Source organism: Antechinus flavipes, chromosome 2, assembly GCF_016432865.1.
Source record: "Antechinus flavipes isolate AdamAnt ecotype Samford, QLD, Australia chromosome 2, AdamAnt_v2, whole genome shotgun sequence".
Classification (NCBI taxonomy): domain Eukaryota; kingdom Metazoa; phylum Chordata; class Mammalia; order Dasyuromorphia; family Dasyuridae; genus Antechinus; species Antechinus flavipes.
In genome coordinates, this window is record NC_067399.1 from 282,788,369 (window position 1) to 282,812,379 (window position 24,011).

The window sequence follows — 24,011 nt, forward strand, 5'->3', positions numbered from 1 at the left end:
GTACCCAGGAGAATGTGGCTTCTTTGACTGCATCACCTCAATCATCACCTTGGAAATAGGAGACCCCCATTTCTCAAAACCAGCCCTAGAAAGGATTATCTTTATTCAAACATCTAACCCACTAATCCAAACTGTATTCTCAATTCTGTATCAACTGGGATAATATCCTTAACCAAATAAGGCTTACCTTTATAAGAAAGTAGACGACATGCTTTCTTTTGCAATGAGAAATTCAAGTCAAAAAGAAGGGAATTCAGTATATTAATGGGGAAATGAAACTCCCCACACAAGATGCAAGTATCTAGCCCTAGATTTGGATCTTCAGTGCCAGTCACTTTCTCTCATTATACATAACCCACTACTGCCACTGTTTGTTAACAGACAATCACAACGTACAAGACTTATATGAAAACCAGGTTTATTACAAGAGAAATGAAGGGATCACAGTCTTTACAAAATTTAGTATATTTATGGCAGCATAACAGTAGGAGGAAGAGAAAACAGGAAAGAGCATGGCATGAGTGGGAAAGGTACGGTAAGCCTTTCTAAAGGGGAGGAGCAAGACGATAGCAAAAGCCCATTCTTTTCTCTTGGCAATCTTCACGAGACTATGAAGATAAGAAAGTTCTGATTATTGGCAAAGGAACCCAAGTTCCCTATCTGGCACCTGTCTTGCCTCCCAAGGGACATAAGGAGTCCAATTTAGGGGGCAACCACAAATTATGTCAGTTCAGGAGGCGCTTTGTCCTTGACACATTCAAGGCTTTTCCTGCATGCTCTGTTGAGAGTTTATGGAAAATATGGCAACTCAGAAAGATAAGTTCAGGAATCCTTTCAGCAGCCCTTAACAATCTTTATTCTCCTAGACTTTTCTGTTACCTTTGATGCTGCTAATCAGTTTCTCTGCTAATAACTTTTCTCCTGATTTTTCTTCTATTTATCTGACTTCTTTTTCTCGTTTGCTGAATCCTCCTACAGATTACACCCTTTAACCAAAGTTAAAGGCTCTGTTTAGACTCTTCTACTTCTATACTCCTTCAGTTAGTCTATACTCCTTCAATTAGTGTGCTCATCAGCTTAATTAGCATTTTTGTGCTGATTCTCAAATTTATTCTGCCCCAGCCTCTCTGCTAGATATCTAGTCCGCACGGTAAATTCAATTTGTTTAAATGACTAATTATAATTACCTCTCAATCTCCACCCCCCCCCCCATCTCCCCTATTGAAGAAGGCAACATTATCCTCCTAATCCCTCAGACTCATCATCTAGAAGTCATCTTAGATTCTTCATATCCCTCTTATTCAAGCTGTTGCCAAGGGCCTGTCGGTTTCACCTTTGCATCATCCCTTTCCTCATCACTCAGGCTTGGACTGTTAAAATAATCTATTAGTGGATCTGCCTGTCTCTAGTCTCTCCTCACTCCAACTTATCTTCCATTCAGATACATCATAAGGTGATTTTTCTAAAGCATAGGTGCTGATCATGTCATCCCCCCACTAAATAAACTCTGTTGGCTCCCTGTCACCCTCAGCATCAAATAAAGAATGCTCTATTTGGTATCCAGAGCTCTTTATAACACAGTCCCCTCTTACCTTTCTAGTCTGTTTGTACCCTACTTCCCCTCACATACTCTGATTTAAACACAATGGCCTCTTAGCTGTTGTATAAATAAGGCACTCCATCTCTGGGCATGCTCTCTCACTATGTATGCCCCATACCTGAAATGCTTTTCCACCTCTACTATGAAAACTAACCTCCCTGGCTTCCAAGATTCAACTAAAATTCCTTCTTTTACAGGAAGCCCCTATTCGTAGCCTCTCTTCTTATGGTGCCTTTTCTTTCAATTTTCTATTTATCTTGTGTATTTTTTTGTATATATGTATTTGTATGTCATCTTCCCTGTTAGACTCTAAGTTCCTTAAGAGCAAAAACTGGCTTTTGCCTTTTGTGTATCCTCATTGTTTAACACGGTTACTTGTACATAGTGGGCACTTAATAAATAAATGTTTGCTGATTGATTATTATTTTAACTGACAGGCATCACTGGTCATGAAAGTTCTGTCATCACAGTTGAAACCACTTTAGCACAAAGCTGTAGTTTCACTTTCTCACAAACTACATACAGTTGGTTTCTTTCTGATAATTTAGCCACATTTCCTTTCTGTGATATATTGTCCATAGAAGGAATCATCTGCCCTTTCCTTCTTCCTTAAGTAGAGCAAAAATTGAGATTTTAATCATAGTCCCACTGCCATCTAAGGATCAAGTAAATAAACTTCAATTATATGTGTGTTACCTCTTTTTAAAACTAGATTGTAAGTACTATTGCCAAGCACATAGATAACAAGTCTTACAAAAACAAGCTATGAATAAAAATGTCACGTTGATTTAAAATGAATTACTAAGTGGCATATATTTGATGAATTTTATTTTTATAAAGATTTACTGGTTCATAGAATCAGTTTTAGAATTGAAAGTCAAGTCAGAAAGCATTTATTTAGCACCTACTGTGTACCAAAACTTTATCTTAGCAGCTCATTTTACAAATAAGAAACCGAGGCCCACAGTGATTAAATGATTGTGCAAGATCATGCAGGTAGTAACAGAAACAGGATTTTACTCCTGGTTTTCTAACTCTAAAATCAGTGATCTTTCCATTATATCAAATTTTCAACTAATATATTAAATGCAGATAAAACATCACTCAAGGAGATAAATAATGACATTTAATACTATCAATTTTGATTTATTCAAAGAGGTGATTTAATTCTTGTCTTAAGAAGTTCACAACTTTTAGATCCTGTTTTAACCAAAGACTAGATAAATCATATTTTTAAAACAGCAGGTATAATATGAAAAATTAAATTCTATACTAAAAACATTGTTAAAAATACTTTTAGAAGTTCATATCATTAATCTTTACAATTAAAATCCTTTAGTATCTTAACTTGCAATAAGTATTGCTACATCCTATTGGTTGGATCAGAGAGTTAGAGATAAAAGGGACTGTATTGATGTGGCTTTTTAGGCATACTATAAACATATGAAATTTGAAGTAGGAAAATGCATTTTATCTTACAGGAAGCATTTCAGTTCTCCCTACTATTCTGTACCTTATAATTGGGGTCCTCCGAGAAACTGCTGTGAGGTTACCTGGAGGCCAATTGTCTTATACTGTTGGAGCTGCTCTACAAGCCTTGAAAGGAATATTGGCGTCTCCTTTGGCTCGAGCAGAGAAGAGTCACACTGCTTGGACTGACCTTCTTCGAAGTGCTTTAACAACAATCCTAGACTGCTGGGATCCAGGTAATTAAGGCTTTGTCTTTAAACAAAACTTTTGCCCAGTCTTCTTTTTAAGATAATCTGTTATATAATTCACTGTGACTCTTAAATTTATTAAAATTATAACAAATTCTGAAATTTTTCATTTGTTATAACTGTATTCCTTGGATAGGTATTCCATAGGATAGGCACATGTAGATAGGGAGCTAAGGACATAATTATTCACATCTTACTTTAATCCTTAACCTTTTACAGAAAGTAAATGTCATGCAGTCTTGTGTTGAGGAGCAGCTGAGTAGGTTTAATAAAAATAGAAGCACTATCCAGCATGACTGATTAATCACCATCCATCAGGGTTCAGTTTACTTTTTCCTTTGGTGGTTTTCATTTGCAGCTGTTTAAGCATTTTTTTAAAGCTCTTAAGTATATTAGAAAATTGTCCCTGCCTCTAGTGCATTACCATATAAAATTCAGAGTCTACTCCATCCCATTATCATCTTTTATAGCATTTATTGAAGCTAGCTCCCTCCTACTGAAGTCAGGTTACATTATTGTTCTATTCTCCTACCTAAGTATCCCATTCTGCATTCTGAAGTTAATAGAATGGCATTAGGTATAATTGCTTTCCAACCAAAAAATAAATTTTGCTTTGCTTTAAAAATGAAAGTTCCTGATGTATATAACTTATTGACTTTATTGACTTGATGTTTGAGTTTTGGTTCTAGACTATTCAGCTAAACTGGTTACTTTTCTTTTCAAGTATTGATACTTATGAAGACAATGTTACTTAGTCTACTCTAGTTATATGGTATTTTGTTTTCTTTTAAATAGTTAAATTACGTAAAGTCCTGCTTTAAAAAAATAATTTTTCTAACCATTCAAAAGTGTTTTAAAATCTTAAATCCAGTACTAAAATTCATTTCTTATTTTTATTTAAATAAAAATGTTATTAATACCGTTTAAAAGAGAATGACTCCATGATTATACCATATTTTTAAACTCATTCATATTATTTTTAGTGAAGATTTCAAGTGGGAAAAGAATGTATGAGTAAGAATAAAAGCACATGAGTAATATCTTCAGCAGCAGCATTAAAAAACTATTCATTAATTGTACTAAGTGACACTAAGCTGAATGCTAAGTTTTATAAAATATAGGTCAGAGAAAGTCCCTGTCTCAGAAAATCTTCTAGGTTTTTTAAAAATCATTTTTATTGAAAGTCAGTGGGTAGATAGGGAAAAAAAAAGCTAGAATCATTTAAGGAAGACTGACTGACTGACAGTAAGTTTTTGATTTTCATAGATTGATGGAGGCGAAAACCACAAAGTGGGTTTTACTCCTGCTTTGACATCAGGTTCTCCAAAAAACAGTAAAACAGGCAACTTCTTTGACTAGAATCAATCTATATCATCTATGAATTCACCCAACAAAGGATTGCTCCTAACACGGTATTTACTCAGTCATGTGTCTTTTTGTCCCTGATAATAGCCTAATAGTAGTATAATTAGTTACATCTGAGTCTCATTTTTATATGGGGCTTGTTGCTCTTTTATGCAGTATATCCTGAACTTTTTTTTATCACATATCCAGAAAAATTGTGACAGGGGGCATAGTCAGATTATATATTTCAAATTTCTTTTATGTCTTGTTTTTTTTCTCTTAAGTTTAATTGCATTTTCCTTTGATATTTTTATAATATCCAAGTATAAATAAGAGAACTATTATCTTTCTCCAATTTCTAACAGCTTCAGATAAATAAATTGCTTTTATGGCCCTACCTAAACATTATTTAAAGTGTCAAAAATAGTGTTTTTACATTTTTGTTCTTTATTTGTTTATTCTAGAAATATGGGCCAAAAAAAAAAGTTAGAATGGGCCTGTTCATTTGTCTTTAAGAAAATCAAACTGTTGCAACATGCTGCAGAACTTTAAAATGTCATTTTAAACTAAGTTGCATACTATAAAAAGATCTACTACTGTTGCCATTGTCATTGCCGACTCAATAAAGGCACTAGTGCCTTAAAGAGATTTTGCACCCATCCCAGAAGTAGGAGAAGGGAAGGGCATAGGATAAAAAAGACTCCGTAAGAGTGAAAAAACATATAAACTAGCTCTCTAGGATGTAGTCTTAGTCGTATAATTAAGAGTTATAAGCTAACTAAAAAATCATTGTTCAATCTCTATCCAAAGTATAAATCTTCTCTACAGTGTTCCTAATATAAGATTATTTGGATTCTTTTTTTTTTTTTTTGAAGACTTCCAGAGATGGAAATTCACAAGTCTCTCTCTCTCTTTCTCTTTGTCTGTCTATCTTTCAAACAAACCTAATTCATATGAATGGCTTGAGTTTTTTTTTTTTTGTTATTTTGATTTTTGGTGTTTTTTGTTTTTTTGTTTGAATGATTGTTTTTACTGTATATTGAACCAAAATCTGATTACCTCGTATCTCCATGAACTGGTCCTAGTTCTGCCCTCCGGGAACAATGACAATGAGATTACTCTTCCAATATGACAGTCCTGTAAATATTGAAGACAGCCTATCATGGTCTCTCTAAAGTATACTCTTGTGTCAATTCTGGACATGTTCCTACCTATTAATTTCCCTATCTATATGTGATATATAAAATAGAATACAATACTCCAGATGTGGTTTGGCCAAAGCAGAATACAGTAAGACTACCACTTTTTTTAATCATCAAAAATCTGTCCTTTCTCCCTACTATCCCCACCTCCTCATTGAGAAAAAAAGAAAAACAAAATCCCTGTTATAAATTTTCTATAATTAAGCAAAACAAATTTCTTCATCTGTCCATGCCCCCCAAAAAGGTATGTCTTATTCTGTATTATTTAATCCTTTATTTCAAACAGAAGATGGAGAGCATTTTTCTTCATTAGTCCTCTGAAACCCTGATTAGTCATTATCCTGATAAAAGTTCCTAAGTTCTTCAAAGTTGTATGTTTTGACCATATTGGTGTCATTTTATAAATTGTTCCCCTGTTCATACAGGTCTTCCTTGGTTTCCCTGAAACCATCTCCATCATTTCTTAGAGCAGAATATTTTTCCATTAATTTAATATCCATAATGTAGACAGCTGTCCCCAGTATTTGGGCACCCCATTCAGTTTTCAATTCTTTACCATTTCAAAATGAACAATGAGCATTTTAGTATATCCTTATTTTGATTTTGTTTTGCTTCCTTAATTCTACTCTCACTTTAATTTTCCCTTCTTCTCTCCTTTCTGTTTCCCTACTGAGTAAAATATATTTCTGTACTCAACTGTGTGTGTCCATATGTGTTTGTGTATTCTTCCCTTCTTTGACTAGTTCAGATAAGAATCAGATTTGATATCAGCCATGGACCCCCAACCATTTCCTCCTTAGATCACACCCTAATTACATAATATAAACCATTCCTGGTTCTCCTAACTTGCTTATGCCATTACCCTTCATGTCTAATTCATATACCCATTTTGACCTTATCTTGATATATAATGTAAGATGTTGATCTATATCTAGTTTCTGCCATACTAATTAATCCAATTATTTTTAAATTATCTCTCCTTCATCCATTTTCCCAATTAGTTGTTTTTGCTATGAAATACTTCTTTTTTAATTTTTTCAGTCTTTTGACTTTGTTTTCTTCTTGTTGTTGAAAAAGTCGTTAGCTTCTCTTTGGTCCATTTTGATTTTCAGATGCTTTCTTCAGATTTGGCACTTTTTGTGCCAAGCTATTCCTTTTCCATTTTTTCCCTCATAACTTTCCTTTCTTTTTCAGTTGTTTTCCCCCTCTAATTATGACTTTGGTTATTTCTTTAAAACACACACACACACACACACACACTTTAAACTTTTTTTTTTAACTTTTCATCTCTTCTAAGATTTCTAGTTGAATATGTGCCCAAGGTACTTGTAGATATTTTGAAGTCATTTTTTTTTTTCTGGATTTTGTGTCCTAAGTATCCCACTCACTTTAATAGCTTTTTACATTAGGATTCTTTTTTTGTTTGTTCATCCTTCCAGTCTGCTTCCTGACTTAAGTCTTGCTATCTGGATTGGTCCTACCACAGCTTTCTAGGGATATTGAGTATTGTGTTATTCTCGTAATCTTTAGTACTCCTAGACTAGTCTGATACAAGGCAGTCTGATTGTTGCCCTTGTAATCTGGGTTCTCCAAAAGCTCCTGAATCTGAGTTTGATTGAGCCTGAGCAACAGTGCTCTCTGCTCCCTGTATTTGAAATTTCAGTAGACGATTGTTAGACTAAGCTTGTCAACCATGTGAAAATCTTTCCTGACAGAAAAACAGACTTTGCTTTGATCTGAGATTCTTGTCCTCATTATTCCTTTTCAGACTTTAAGCTAGAAGCTAGAACTGAGACCATGTTCTGTTTTCCAGGGATTCAAGCCATACAGTTACTGCTTGTGACTTAACCCAGTCCTTTTTTTAGTACATGGAGACTGTTTCTTTCCCTAGAAAACCATTTCAAAGCACAGGTTCATTTCTCAGTCCTATCTGGATCTATATCCGAGACCTGGATAATGTGCAAAAAGAATGCCAGTTGGTACTTATTCCTGTACCCTCCACACTTTTGTGCTGAAAATAGGATTTCAGGACTTGCTGGTTAACTATCCCTGCACCTAATAAGATCTTCATCTTTGGTGTCCACACACTCTTGGTCTCACTTTGTCAAACTTGGGGGCTGAAAAATGACTCAATGTCACTATTGTTACAGATTTACTAAGCTTAAACGCCTTTTAATCATATGGAATTAATAAATTCTATTTCTAAAACAAAGAACCATGGAGAAAGTACTGACCTTAGAAACAGGAGGACCTGAGTTCAGATTTGGCCTCAGGAGCCTATAAGCTATATGACCCAGTTGCCTCCAAAAAAAAAAAAAGTTTTAAGAATCAGTTCCTGTTTAGTGGATGGAGGACAAGGGGTTGTTGGTTTTTACTCTCTTGGTGAAGGAGACATCTGTGAGGCCTCTTTTCTTAGACAAGAGTTCTGAGATGGTTTTTCAAGAGTCCATTAATAAAATGGCACCTGAAGTGAGGGGAAGGGCCTCCAAAGAACACTTCAGTCTCTCTGACAAGTTTAAAAAAAACAGAAAGTTTTCCTTAAAACTCTTTACCTTTCTGTCTTATAGAAAGACATTACACTTAGTCTTCATCTACTTGTTAATTACAGTCATAACAGAAGCTCAAACAATATGTGGCTTCTAGAGATCACAGGAGCAGATTCTTTATCCTTCCATACCTCTTAGAGTTGCACTCCTCTGTTCTTTGTGTCCCCATCTAACTATTCCTGCTGACAGCTGCCTTTTGCAGCATCTGTAACCTGAAAAGCTTAGTAGTTGCAGCTGTTGACCATCAGAAACCTTTTGTCTTTAACTCCTGGTCTGTCATCTCTCAAGTATAAATAATCTAAATTAGAAGATGCCAAACCCCTAATTGCCCCAAATGAACCAAAAGGCTTAATTAGCAGGTGGCTTTCTAGCTTCTCCTTCTTTTGAGAAGGCCAGACTTGATGACCCCTGAGGTCTCTTCTAGATCCCTAAGTTGATATGTCAGCCCTACCAGGAAAATTCCAAGTTCTTCTTTTGTTGACCATTCACTAAAGATATAATAAAAGCAGTTTAAAATATCTTATTTTCATCATTTTAAGAGGTGATTTATGTATTTTCTGAAGGAAATAATAAACCACAGATCACTGAGATTAGGACAGTTTTAGGAAAGTTACCTTAAACTGTCTGCTTCAGTTTCCTCATCTGCATATTGGGAATAATAGTAGCACATACCTCAAAAGAGTGTGAAGATAAAATGACATAATATTTATAAAGACCTTTGCAACCTTCAGTTGCTATAGAAATGTTAGTAATTATCAAAATAGTATCTTTTTATTCATAACACTTCATTTTTACTTTGAATATGCTTTTATATCATATTATTAGGTCTAGCATAACTTTTTTATAGTTAACATTTCTGCATAATATTACTTTATAATAAACCAGGTCTAACAATTTATTAGAATATGAAAATTAAAGTATAACATAAATTGAAGTGCAAAAAGTTCTACTTTTGCTTCTATTGTAAACTAACACCTTAGGAAAGAGCCCCAAATGACTTATGTATTTTTTTTTGGCTAATGAGATATGTCATTGTATGTCTCAGTTTTCAGTTTTAAGGATTGTTGTTCACTTGTTTCAGTTGTGTTGGACTGTTGACCTTATTTGGGATTGGAGGGAGGAGTTTTTGGCAAAGATACTAAAGTGGTTTGCCATTTCTTTCTCTAGCTCATTTTATAGATGAGGAAACTGAGGCAAACAGGGGGCTTAATGACTTGCCCAGGGCCAAACAACTAAATGTCTGAGGCCACATTTGAACTCACAAAAATAAGTCTTCCACTCTATCCATTGCTATCTAGCTGCCTGAATTTTACCTTTTAATTCCATGCACCCAGCAAAAAATTTAGTCCCAACAATTCATAGTTATCAACAATAGAATACATATTTCAGTAGGGTTGGTTTCCTGATTTTTCCCCACTTGGAAAATTAAATTGAACCTTGATATGTATTGTTTTTTCTTTTTTTAAATTTGACGTTTTATTTTTTCCCCAATTACATGTAAAAACAATTTTAACATTTAACATTAAAATTTTTGAGTTCCTTTTCAACAATAAGGTGATTCAAGCCAATTCCAATGGACTTGTGATAAAGAGAGTCATCTCCATCCAGAAAGAAGACTGTGGGAACTGAATGTGAATCACAACATAGTATTTGCAGCTTTTTTATTGTTGCTTGTTTGCTTTTTTTCTTTTTTGGTCTTTTTGGTCTGATTTTTCTTGTGCAGCATGATAAATGTAGAAATAATTGTACACGTTTAACATATATTGGAGGGAGGGAAGGGAAGGAGAAAAACTTGGAACACAGGGTTTTGCAATAGTAAATGTTGAAAAATATCTTTGCATGTATTTTGAAAATTAAAAGCTATTATTAAAAGTAAAAAAAAAATTTTAAACATATGAAAAACAAAAAAATTCTTTTTGCGTTCCAGATTCTTTTCCTCCTCTCCCCTCCCTTTGAGAAGGAAAGCAATTTGATAAAAATCATATAATTATGCAAAACATTTCCACATTACTCATGTTACAAAAGAAAACAGACCAAAAACCCCAAAGAAAAAATTTTAAAGTATGCTTCAATCTACACTCAGATTTCACCATTATTTCTCTAGAGATAGAATTTTTCATCATAAGTCCTTCAAAACTGTTTTGGATCATTGTATTGCTGAGAATAGCAAAGTCATTCACAGCTAATCATCACACAGTATTGCAGTACTTTTCAAGAAAACTATTAAAACAATAACTTAGAAGACACATCTTAATCTGCAACATGGCAAGTGTTTTTGATTGTCAGTCTGTTTGTCTCTCTCTCTCTCTCTCTCTTACACACACACACACACACACACACACACACACACACACACACACTGCCTCATGTCTTTCCAGTATGTGTGCAGTATGTACAGGCAAAGGGTATGTGAATTCTTAGGTTCTGGCCCTGCTCTTTAATGGCCACTGATGGTTCTTTGGATGGTTCTTTTCACTGGTAAAATAGATTTTATAATGGATGCATCTTAAAACTTGAATGTTGGGGCAGCTAGGTGGTGCAGTGGATAGAGCACCAGCCCTGAAGTTAGGACCAGATTTTCAAATCTGGCCTCAGACACTCAATACTTCTTAGCTGTGTGACCCTGGGCAAGTCAGTTAACCCCAATTGCCTTGGCATGGGGAGGAAGGGTGGGGGACACTTGAATGTCACTAGTTCATTTTGAAGCACCAGATAAAGAAGAAGGGTGAAGGAAGGAGACAGGAGTGGGGGGAGTGTGAGGTTAGGAAAAAGAAGATTCAATCCCAATTCAACCACTTTCTGCCCATGACCTTAGACAAGTCACTGAACTTGAGAGCTTTGGTTTCCTAATCTATAAAAGATGAAAAGTTTGGACAAGGTGGTTTTTTGTGGCCCCTTCTGGCCCTCAGACTAGAATTCGGTGTTCAGAGCTTGTCTGTAATGGATCGTTTCTCTTTAGTAGATGGAACACAGCAAGAGTTTGATGAAATCAGCCTGCTTACTGCCATAACAGTATTTATCTTGTCTACAAGCCCAGAAGTGACCACCATCCAGTGCCTGCAGGAACGTTGTATACAGAAGTTTAAAGCTACTCTTGAGTTAAAAGACCCAGTAGTAAGTTTACTTGATGAATTAATCACAGTTAATAGTGTTAAGCTCCCATAATTCTCTTTTCTATTCTGCTACCTTTCAACCTCCCTCCTCTATGGACCAGATTTTTCACTGATTTACATATTCCTTCTGACGGTACATATTGCATCCACCTCTGCCTGCTCATACTACCCTCCCTCTCATCCATGTTCTCCCTCAGGAGTGCTTTCTCTCCTCTATGCCTCCTTCCCCTAACAATTCCACAACTACTCGGAGACTTTCCAACCTTGATTGTTGACACATTTCAGGAACCCATGATCATCTTCAGGTCAGAGCACCATTTACATTTATGAAAGATGCCTCATGATGGAATAAAAAGACTGACTAGAATCAGAAAACCTTGGTTCAAATCCCACCTACACCAGGGACAAGTCTCAGCCTTCTTGGGTCCCAATTTCTTCATCCATAAAATAAAAGGACGATCTCATGGGCCCCTTCTGCTCTAGAGCTATGATCATGTGACTCTAGGACTTTTTTTTATTGATTTTTGAGTAATAAAACCAGTTAGTTTCATCTAATAATTAGAAAGTCTTAGGGCTCAGCTTTTGAAAAGTTTATTGTTCTTTTTTAAATATGAACACTATACTACTTGAAATAAGTTTGTTTCAAGATGATTACAAATGATCATTTGTGACTTACATTCAGACTTCATAGATAATCCAAGAAAGAATCAAGCTCACCTGTGGAACTGATTTCACAAATCCCATACAGAAGTCACTATTGTTACAGATTTACTAAGCTTAAACGCCTTTTAATCATATAGAATTAATAAATTCTATTTCTAAAAGAAAGGAACCATGGAGAGAGTACTGACCCTAGAGACAGGAAGACCTAAGTTCAGATTTGGCCTAAGGAGCCTATAAGCTATATGACCCAGTTGCCTCCAAAAAAAAAAAAAGTTTTAAGAATCAGTTCTAATTCTTAAGAAGAACTGTAAATTACACATCCCACCCTTAGGGTACAACTATTCTGTTATATACTCAAAAAAAAGTTTGTTTTTGTAGCCCATGCCCTCCTTTTACAATGAAACAGCTTTATGGTACTACTTTCAAGTAGCTTGGCACAGCCGGTCAAGTACAGTCCTTAAATCATAAGAGATCTGTGTTTTATAAAAATATGTAATGTGTTTTCTGACCAGTATTTCTTGACAACATCTTCAAATCATAACTATCCTTAAATTTTAATTTGGTTTATTTTTATTACATTTTAAATGCTAAGCTATCTCCCTCCTCTCCTTACCTGACATTAGAGAAGATCACCATTTGACATATGTGTGTATATATAAATGTGAAACTATATTATACACGCTTATCAGTTCTTTCTATGGAGGTAGATAGCATCCTTCAGAATTCCTTTGTAGTTGATTTTATTATTCATATTACTCAGAAGAGTTTAGTTATTTACAGTTACTTTCAAACACTATTACTGTTACTATATATAACATTCTCTTAGTTCTGCTCATTTCACTCATTATTGCATGCAAGTCTTTCTAAAATGAACATGCTCATTGTTTCTTACAGCACAGTATTATTCTATCACAATCATATAAATAACTTGCATTCCCTAATTGATGGGTATCCTCTCAATTTCCAGTTCTTTGCCAACACAAAGGAAGATGCTATAAATATTTTCAAACATATCAGTTCTTTTCCTTCTTCCCTGGTCACCTTGGGAAACAGATAATTCTATCTTGTTCAATATGTGCTAGAGCTTGGACTTTGACTACTATAAATAAATTGAAAAAAAAAGATCTCAAAAATCAACATTGATTTTCTAGGTTCTTGCACATCATATTTTCATAGTGACTTTTTTTAAACTACTACTCACAGTTCTCTTTTGTTGTTTTTAATATCTGTTTTCTTTTCATATTGTAATTGTCCATATGTTTTGTCCATTTAGGTACAAATAAAGTGCTATCAACTACTGCTTTCCATTTTCCAGTATCCAAACCCAGCAGTATCCTACCCTTATATTCATTCATTAGCATCATCTATTGTGAGAAAACTGCAAGAGACAGATAAAGTAAAACCTGAAGATGCTGCTGAGCTTCAGGTGATTCAAGAAGGTATCAAGGTCTTAGAAGCCCTAGTGGCAATTGCAGAAGAACAGCATCGTGAGTATCCCCAACAGCCCCTACGTCTATATTTTGCAGATTGACTATTGTGAAAAGTTTGTTGGAATAATTATAATCTTTATTTTGATGTATTTTAAAACAGAATAGAAAACAGAAAGTCACTTGTGTTATATTGTATCACTTCCTTGTAATGTCATATTCAGTCCAGAAAATATTATATATCTACTTGGTTCAAGGTCATGTGTTAAGGGCTGAAGGGAATACAAAAGAAGTAGCCTACTGGAGCTCATAGGAGAGTTTGCAAAATTGGAAAATCGGTGACATAAGAAAAGAGATGCAAAAATAAATGTGCCATTCTCTCCATGGAGAGAAATGTAGAAAAAGATAACAGGACAAAAGCCAGAACTGTCAGATGGAGTCAGAAATTGTATTTATGAAACAAGGGGAAAAACCAGCATAGCACATGGGAAAGATCCTGGATTTTAATAGTGATGCTGATGATGATAGTGATAATTAAAATATAGAACTTTGAAATTTGTAAAGCATTTTATATAAATTCTACCCAGAGCATGGTTTCCAACACCAGCTCAATCACAGTGACTATTGGCAAGCTGGCAGGCCATTTAGCCTCTGGAACTTAGTTTCCTCATCTGTAAAATGGTGGTGTTGGAGTTAGTTATGATTTCCAATATTTCCATGATTCTTTGAGCCATAAGAAGCCAGGAAAACCAGTTTGGGGGGGGGGGGAGGGGAGTAGGGAAGAGTATCAAGAAATAAGAGTTAGATTTTGCATATGTTAAAAAAAAATAAGAAGTCAGAAAAAGGCATTAGTTTATATTTAGGAAATTACTGGTGATTGAGAAACTCTTCTGAGGGTATGGATAGAGAACCTACATTGATGGAGAAAGAGGAGTAAGCAAGTGGTGAGAAAGTAGAAGCAGCAGTGATAGCTCTTTCTGGACATTTGGCAGTAAAAGAGAAGGAAAATTAAATAGCTGAAGGCTAGAAGTTGGTTGAGTCATTATAAAGTTAAATATTAGGAATGTCATCCTGCTATTTACTGAAGTTTTGGAGATTAGCTGAGGACAGAGTAAGCAGTGATCTTAGTATGAAAAGTCATTAAGGAAAGTGAAAAAATGTTCTTGGAATTTAGATAGTATCATCAGACCTTGTGGGTTTCTAAAAAGGAAAGTGACCATGATAGTAACAAGTGATTGTGAGTCAGAAGAGAGAGAAACAGGTGAAGTCTAGAATTGGCAGTAGGAAGGAAATACGATGCCATACTTGGTCTCTGGTAGTAGAATGGATGGCAGAAGGAACAAACTCTTGAAGAGGTTTTCCAAGGGAAGGAATGGGTTCAAAAAAACTGAACAATTATAGGAAAAGACAGAGGGACTTAAAGAGGCTTACTTACATAGAAATAATTATATCATAGGAATAGAATTTAGAACTATTTTATTTTTCTCCCTTTAGGAATAAAAATGTATCCCCAAAGAAAATTAATTTTATATATCATGTCATTATAAACATACATATTGTTCACTGAACGTAAGATTCCTGTTTTGTGTTCACATTTTACAGGTGCTCACTTGGTGGCCGGCATTCTCCCTATTCTTATTTCCTTTCTTTTGGATGAAAACACTCTGAGCTCAGCACCCACCACAATGAGAAATTTACATGACTTTGCTTTGCAGAATCTGATGCAGATTGGTCCCCAGTATTCATCAATTTTTAAAAATATTATGGCTTCTTCTCCCACAATGAAAGCCCGTCTTGAGGCAGCTATAAAAGGCAATCAGGAAAATATCAAAATCAAGACAACCCCTAAACATATCACGAAACCTGGAAAAAATTCAAGTATTCAGTTGAAGACCAATTTTTTTTGATGTCATCTTGAATTGCAAGCATCCTAATCATATACTTAATAGAGAGTTGGTGCCTTTTCATTTCCATTTGAGGATTAGAGGAAGGTTTTAGGCACAAATACCTTTGGAAGTCTGATTTATTCTTTAAAAAATTTGATGAAGGACAATTTTGTTTTACATGACATTAACCTTTCCATTCAAGATAGCTCTAAAAAAATGAAAGATGGATCTTGAATTTTAATTAATAAGAATGTACAGAAGCCCTGACAGAATCATTTTTAAGAATTTCAAGAAATCATGAATTTAAATTTATTCAGAATCTATGACTATTTTTTTTAGAAAATGAAATATATGTCTTCTGACAATCCAAGTACATGTGATATATTTAATGCCATAATAGATATAGATTTAACTGTAGTTCAAATATCTACAGTCTACAATTTATCACAAAGGCTAATCTTAAGTCCTGCCCCATTAAGTAAATAAATTAAATGTTACTGGATTCCTTGAACAAGATAAATTATTGTAAAGCTACTTAAACCTGATAATTAAGGTAATATTGATAGCTTTAATTAAATTATAATAAAGTCTAAAATTATCCAGTCTATTTAAATATACAAATTCATTGTGGCTCTGCAGCAGTGTGACTTAAAGTTTGGTGTCTAAAAAAGTGACGTCTTTTTTCAGAATGTGGTTTTGTTTTTGTTTTATATTAATCAGTTCAAATTATCAGGTATGTCATTTAAATGAGTTTGTTTACTCTAATTCTAATTTGCTTCATTTTAGTATGTTGCATATATTCAAATTAATAAGTTTGACATGCATGTAAATTCATATCCATCGATGGGGAGCAACAGTGGGTTTAATGATGACTTTCACATCTTAAAAAGAGTATAAATAAATTTTTAATAAGGAACATATTTTGTTATAGGAAGACACATAATGACATTAAGAGCAGATTGGCTACTCTTAAGTATTTTCTAACTATTGGTGGTCCTCACTTTTCCCCTTCCATGCCAGTATTATGCATAAACCAAGCACTGTGTCAAAATAAGCACAGCATTTCTTTGCTAACAACTAAAAACTGAAGTGATAGAGGTACCTTCAGAATTGGGAAAACACACTGGGGCTCAGAATGTGATGTACTGTATTTTTATTATTTTAAGTTTTGTATATATTTACTATTGTAAATTGTACAGAAGTAAACATTTGATCAAAATTCTAACTGAAACCAATTTTTCTAATTCACATAAATAAAGCTAATTTTTTCATTATAGATGTATTTTAAGTCATTTTACCCACAAAAGAAAATTTTCAGTGACTCATTTGTTTCATTGGATCAAATAACCTCAATATTTGTTTTCTGTTTAGATCAGTTCAAAGTACTTCAAAGTTTATAAGTGACTTCATACTTAGTTACATAAGAGAGATCTTTTTTTTTTTTTTTTAATAGAAGGGTTAAGTAAGATACATTTGTCCTCTATAAGTTTGCACATTCATTCCTTCTAATGAATAGATGAATCCCATTACATTGTTTGGAAGTAAACAACATTATCTTTTATTTTATGGCTTGCTTCATTAGACTAATGTATAGTTCTTTTTTGTGCAACATTTGATAGCTTAGTGTTATTTAGATGAAAGGCATAATGTATATCAGGATTGGTAAGGGATCATCTCTGAAATAATTTCATAAATAATTTAATCTTGGAAAGCTTGACTTCAGCATCTTTCCCAGAAATTACTTAAATAAAAATTTAAGTGAACTAGATGAGTATTAACTTATCTAGTATTTTATTCCTCTGGAGTATTTTGAATATACTTGCCCTTAAAAATGAACTTCAGGTTTGCTTAACACCAAAAAAAAAAAAAGTTAAAGCTTTTCTTAAATAATCTTTTAAGAGAAGATGCTAGCTGAAAGTAGTAGATGATCAGACTAGAGATATTGATATTTGTAATTGTATAATTGAGATAAAAAGTATTTGTAAAAATTGCTACAGATATATCCATTTGTGGTAAAATAATTAATATTTACATTTTAAATACTTAAGATATTCTTTACATCTTCTAATAAATCTGTGATAATTTGGTGTTTCATTAATTAGCTTACTTATATTTTCCAAGTTAAATATGCTGATTAGCAGCTTGGAAAGATTTTGTTTAATTCAATGATGGAAATATTTATGTTTTCAGTACTCATGCTCACAATTCATGTAAATGACAGAAAATATGATGCTATAAACTAACTCAGCCTTTTGCTTTAGCTTCAAGGTGCTATCTTTTTAAACATTTCCCCTCCCCAACTCACCATGAAAAAAAAAGAAGATACTCTCTTTCAGTGTTCTCCATGATCAAATCTTTGACAAACTTAGTTTGTATTGGAAAAATATTATAGATAAAGATGTACTTTATTTTGCAGAGTCAAGTGTAAAATTAATTTTGATTAAGTAAACCATATCTTTTGCCTTGAGATATATATACATATATATATAATATTTTAATGAAATTATAATTGATAAACTGTTACCAATAATATAAAAATATTGATGCCCTTCAGATTAACAAAACCTTTCCATACTCAAGAAGTTAACACATACATGCACACAAATGAAGATACAAGTGCAATGCAAAATTAAGGAGCCTAGCAATATATTATTTGCCTTACATGTTGGTTCTTTAAAACAAGAGTTTTAAAATGCAGCAGTTTGACCAAGTTTTTCATCATCCTCCAAAAAGTAAACAACAGAGTTAATTCTTTTACATTTTTTGCACTTTTCTTCTAATTAAAACAACCTGTGGGGGAAAAAAAAGTAGCCTGGTATATGGAGTTGTAGAAATTCTTCTGTGTTTTGGTAAGTATCCTGTAAGTCGTATTCATTACTACATTAAATCTTTTTAGTTTCATGATTCAACTCTAATGTTGGTCTTATTTAGAGCCTGAAAAAGTTGATTTCCCCAAAATTGTCAGCTAGGTATTCCAAAAAAAAAAAAAAAAAAAACATAGTAGCAGAGTATCCTCAAAACAGAGGTTATCAAAAGAAGAATGCCTTAATTCATTCTCATCTACACCTTACAAAACCATGGGACTTAGAACTGGAAGGAATCTCAAAAACTACCTTGTCCAATCTCTTCATTATAAAAATCAGTTAGTCAAGCCCCATAACCTTACCTTCCTATAGAGGATTAGCTCATATGCCATCTCCTCCATGAAAACCTTCATTATAGAATCATTTAATAAATGTTTGTTGAAATTCTGTAAGTTCCTTAAAGTGACTGTGTAAGTGAATCTTGCTTAAGATAAAAACTCATAACAATACTTATTGGGTGCTTTTGTCCAAAGCACTGTGCAAAGTACAGTACTTAACTTTTTCCTCATCTTTAAAATGAGGTTGTTGAGCCTTATATCAATTTCCCTTCAATCTCTTGCTCCTGTGATCTATGGTTCCTATGTGAGGGAAGCTTACCATCTAAAAAGGAAAAGAAAGACATGTTCACAACATTAATTGGGTGTCCTGTACTACTCAATTGAACATTGGAATCAGTGACCCTCTCCTAAGTGTTACATACCCAAAAAAGAGTAATACAGTATAAATTAAGTAATGACACTGAATGGATAAGCAATATATGAAAATTATTTCTTTGTAGTCATGTTTTGTATGTTGTATGAGACTATAAAGACCACCTACCTACTGAATATATTTCAGAAGAATATTCTGTATTGAAAATATTTTTTTTTAATTGTGCATATTAAAGGGGACCCATGAGAACCAACTACCTTCACTGGCCACCAAGCCACAGTGAGAAGCCAAAAACTTTTAGCATATTCTGCACCAGCCTGCCAGTGCAAAAAGAAAGACCAACAACAGCTGTTATCACTGAGAAGATAGTTTTCCCTTTTCCAGCCATCCTTGTTGCCCTACTGCCAAGTTGCCAGCAGGCAGAAGAAAATCATTGACATCTATATGCTGATCTCTGATCCTTACCTCTGCTGGAGATTTCCTAGAGCCTCCTGTTAAAAGGACAAACCATTATTCCCTAGCATCTCTTGGGTCTTGCTATCTACCTTGCTATTTTTCTGACCTAAGTACTATCAGTCCTTTCCATCTACCATGACTGCCTCAGTTTTCCCTTTGAATAATGTGTTTAGCATAGTGTTTGTTAAGTAGTCAGAAGATTGAAAAGGTAGGAAGGGGCCAGTTTATAAAGGGCTTTGAAAGACAAATATTTTGTGATCTTAGAAGTGATAAGGTGCTGCTGGAGTTTAATGAAGAGGACTAGATCAGATCTTGGTTTAAACAGAAGTCAGTTTGAGAGGTTGAGTGGAAGTTGAACTCTAGTTGGGGAGATCCTTGAGGCAGGCAGACCATCCAGCAGATAAGGTGATAAGATGTTTGTACCAGAGTGGAGGGGAGAAAGGGGAACAACATATAATGCAATAAAAAATAAAGGTAGAAATGACAAGTTTGAAATGTAGTAGAAATGAAAATAGAAATGACAGATATAAGGAAGTAAATAATTAGAACCTGTATTTACCAAACTTGAAAACTCTTTTTTCAATAGATGTTCTTCACTGTTGAAATGCTTTCAAGTCTAGGTTAAAATATCCTGTTATGTCAATATGAAAATGAGAAGTGGTCAGTTACTTCCCCTTTGTTTAGTCGGTAGATCCCTAATGAGCTTTTTATCATTTCTGTTATCTTCTGTCTTAGTAGTATTTCATTTAGTGTTAACTGTGAAAAGAAATTTGTACCTCCTTGTCCCCAGCACTTAGTATAGTGCCTGACACGTATTCTCAGTGGTATGCTGGTAACTATTTGATGACAAGGTCTCTGAAAAAAGTAATTGCAGAATACACTTTTAAGAGCAACTGGGTGGTAAAGTAGACAGAATGCTGGCCCTGGAATCAGGAAGACTCATCTTTCTCGGTTCAAATCTATCCTCAGACACTAGCTATTTGATACTGGGCAAATCACTTACTCCTATTTGCCTCAGTTTCTTCATCTGCAAAATGAACTGGAGAAGGAAATGGCAAACTGCTCCGATATCTTTGCCAAGAAAACACCAGATAAGGTTACAAAAAGTCAGACATGATTCAACAACATACTGTAAATTTAATTTGCATTGTTAATACTTAAGTCTAGATAATCAACAAAACAATATATCAAGCCTTGACTTATAGCATTTGCAGATCCACATGAGCTCAGAATAAGCAGGTTCTAGGATTACCACCACTATTTCACCCGACCACCACCCCTTAATAAATGCTTGCTGCTTCATGATTTAGGAAGAAAGGTAGATGTAGGTTACATTACTACATTATAAGACTTTAGTGTTTTTATATCCCATAATATCAACAAGAAGGAATTTAAATCAATATAATCTCCCACTGGGAAACTCTACACATAATGGATAGTTTAAATATCTATCATAATGCCATAATTTTAGAGCTAGAAGACTATATAAAGTTTTCAGTCCTGGTGCAATCCATTGTGATTTTTTTAGCAAAGATACTGCAGTTTCCCATTTCCTTCTCCAGCTCATTTTACAGATGAATAAACTGAGGCAAATAGGAGTAAGTGGTTTGCCCATGATCTTATAGCTAGTAAGTGTCTGAGGCTGATTTGGAACTTAGAAAGATGAATCTTCTTGACTTCTGGCGCAGGACTCTATCCACTATGTCACCTAGCTGCTCTGGAAGGCCCCATAAAATTCATCAAATTCAAACCCTTCTTTTTACAGATGAAGAGACTGAATCTACAATTTCCATAAATCACACAGCTAATAAGCCTCTCAGGCCAGCAGAATTGGAACTCAGGTAGTTGGGTGACTAAAGCAGTGGGCGTAGAATCAGAAAAAGCTTAAGTTCAAATCCCAACCTTAAAAATTGATTATTGTGTGACTACACAAGACACTTTACCTCTCAATCTCAGTTTTCTCATTTCTAAAATGAGTTATAATAGCACGTGCCTCACAGTGTCATGATAAACAAGCTAGATGGGGCAGTGGATAAAGCACTGGACCTGAAATTAGGAAGGGAAAACCCAAGTTTAAATTTGGCCTCAGATAACTTACTAGCCATGTGACCCTGGATAAGTCCCTTAATCCTGTTTGCCTTAGTTCTTCATCTGCCAAATGAGATTCATAAAAGCACCTATGTCATAATGTTTGAGGCTTAAATGAGTTAATTTCTTTAATGCACTTAGCATAGTGCCTGCAACGTAGTAGGGGCTTTGAAAACGCTTGTTCCCCTCATTCTCCAACATGCACTAATTACACTAAGATTTTTTAAAATAGTTTATTTTTAAAATACATGCAAAGATAGTTTTCAACATTCACCCTTGCAAAACCTTGTGTTCCTATTTCAAAGTCCGATTCTTTTTGTGCAGCAAAATAAATGTTTGGACATGTATACTTATATTGTATTTAACTTATACTTTAACATATTTAACATGTGTTGGTCAACCAGCCATCTGCGGGAGGGGGTGGGGGAAAGGAGGGGAGAAATTGGAACAAAAGATTTGGCAATTGTCAATGCTGTAAAACTACCCATGGGTATAACTTGTAAATAAAAAGCTATAATAATAAAAAAAAAAAAACAACCTTGTGTTCCAAATTTTTCTCCCTTCTTCCCCTCTCTTAGACAGCAAATAATCCAAAATAGGTTAAATGTGTAATTACACATATTGTACATATACAAAATAAAATATTTTGACAATTATGCTGCACAAGAAAAATCAGATCAAAAAGGAAAAAAGAATGCAAGCAGACAACAAAAAAAGTGAAAATACTATGCTGTGATTCACATTCAGTCCCCATAGTCCTCTTTCTGGATGCAGATGGCTCTCTCCAACTAAGATTTTTTTTTCTTTTAATCTTCAAGTTAAAATATTTCTCGCTGGTCACCCATTCCATATTTTTATGTTTTTTTAATTTAAGAAATATGTTGGCTTTGCCATGATCCTAAAGTTTCCATGATAATTTAGAAAGTGATTAGTTCAGTTTGATATTAGACTCTTATGAAGATACCAAATCTCAACTTGAGGAATAACAAAGCAACCTTTCTCCCTTGTCTGTCTGCAGAATCAAATAATTAAGAGGTCTGCCCAAGAAATGAAACTTGTATTGAATCCAAGTAGAGGGAACAGTAATATTCCATTTATATGTAGACTTGGTTCTTTTTAGCAATTCAGTGATCCAAGGCAATCCCAATAAACTTTGGATGAAAAACACTATCCGCATCCAGAGAGAGAACTATGGAGACAATGTAAATCAACACATTCAATGTTCATTTTTTTTCTTGGTTTTTTCCTCTTGGTTTTTTCCCTTTTGTTCTGATTTTTTTTTTGCCAACATGACTCATATGGAAATATATTAAAAATGGATGTACATGTATAACCAAAAAGTTGTTTTACATGTAACTGGAAAAAAAAAAATGAGAACTATGGAGACTGAATGTGGATCAACACATACTATTTTCATCTTTCTTTTCCTCTCGTGCTTTTTCTCTTTTGTTCTGATTTTTCTCTCCCAACATGATTCATATGGAAGTATGTAAAAAGTGAATGTGTGTATATATGTATGTATGTATATATATATATATATATATATATATAAATATATAAATAACCTAAAAAAAAATCACTTTCATGAAGATTTTATCAAAATGTCTACTCCCTCTGCTTGATACAATTTTCAGTGTCTTGTAGGCCATCTTTTTAAATTGCACTTTGGGTTATCATATGAGTCACTGAGCCTCTCAAAAGTTAGTTGGATTTATTCTTAGAAAATAGTCACACAAGGAGCAGCTAGGTGGCGCAGTGAATAGAGCACCAGTCCTGAAGTCCGGAGGACTTGAGTTCAAATTTGATCTCAGTTAATACTTCCTAGCTGTGTGACCCTGGGCAAGTCACTTAACCCCAATTGCCTCAGGGGGGAAAAAAAAAAAAAAGAAAGAAAGAAAATAGTCATACCTACAATCCCTGTCATCAAGCCCAATCAGAGAAGGCTTATCTTATAAATCTACTATGGTTTACTTTTAAATTTTCTTTATTTTAGCTTGATAAAATAAGGGTTGTGACAGGATTCTAGAAGTGCATGATAAGTCTCACCTTTCTCTGCTATCTGCCTTTTCCTATTTCCACTAGAAAGTAGAAAGGAAAAAAAAGGAGAGTGAGGCAAAACTTACCTGTCTCATTAATCATTCCTAGCTCCTGTAAGTAGTTTGGGTCTGGAGGTGGTAAAAGTTAAAATGACCTTCAGGGATTTTAATAATCTCTTTTATCCCTCACTTTCTTCTCCCTTACCATTACTAGCAAGAGTAATTGCTGACCAAAGGGTCTCACATAACTCTTCTGAAATGAAGATTTTTTTAAATCAAGTCCAGATTTCTTAGAGGGCAGCAAAGAGCAAGATTACAGAGGGGACCACATGACTGCTGCTTCTCATAGTTTGCTAATTAATACTATAAAAAGCTTTTCTAAAATAGGTTGACCCAACCCTTAGTCACACGCCTTCT

General features: G+C 34.2%; 1 protein-coding gene across 4 annotated transcripts in view; it reads left to right on the top strand.

The window, feature by feature from the left end:
- The window catches only part of HEATR5A (HEAT repeat containing 5A), a 167,068-nt gene extending 150,293 nt beyond the window's left edge, over nt 1–16,775 (top strand). The window contains exons 33-36 of one of the 4 annotated variants that reach the window (XM_051977285.1): nt 3,082–3,306; nt 11,370–11,524; nt 13,460–13,673; nt 15,216–16,775. In XM_051977285.1, the coding sequence (XP_051833245.1) occupies nt 3,082–3,306; nt 11,370–11,524; nt 13,460–13,673; nt 15,216–15,520 (899 nt within the window). In that variant the 3' untranslated portion in view covers nt 15,521–16,775. Of the gene's footprint in view, nt 1–3,081; nt 3,307–4,584; nt 4,731–11,369; nt 11,525–13,459; nt 13,674–15,215 lie in introns of those variants that run through there. The other 3 variants (XM_051977286.1, XR_007950563.1, XR_007950564.1) reach the window with 3 other exon arrangements.
- Nucleotides 16,776–24,011: the final 7,236 nt, after the last annotated feature.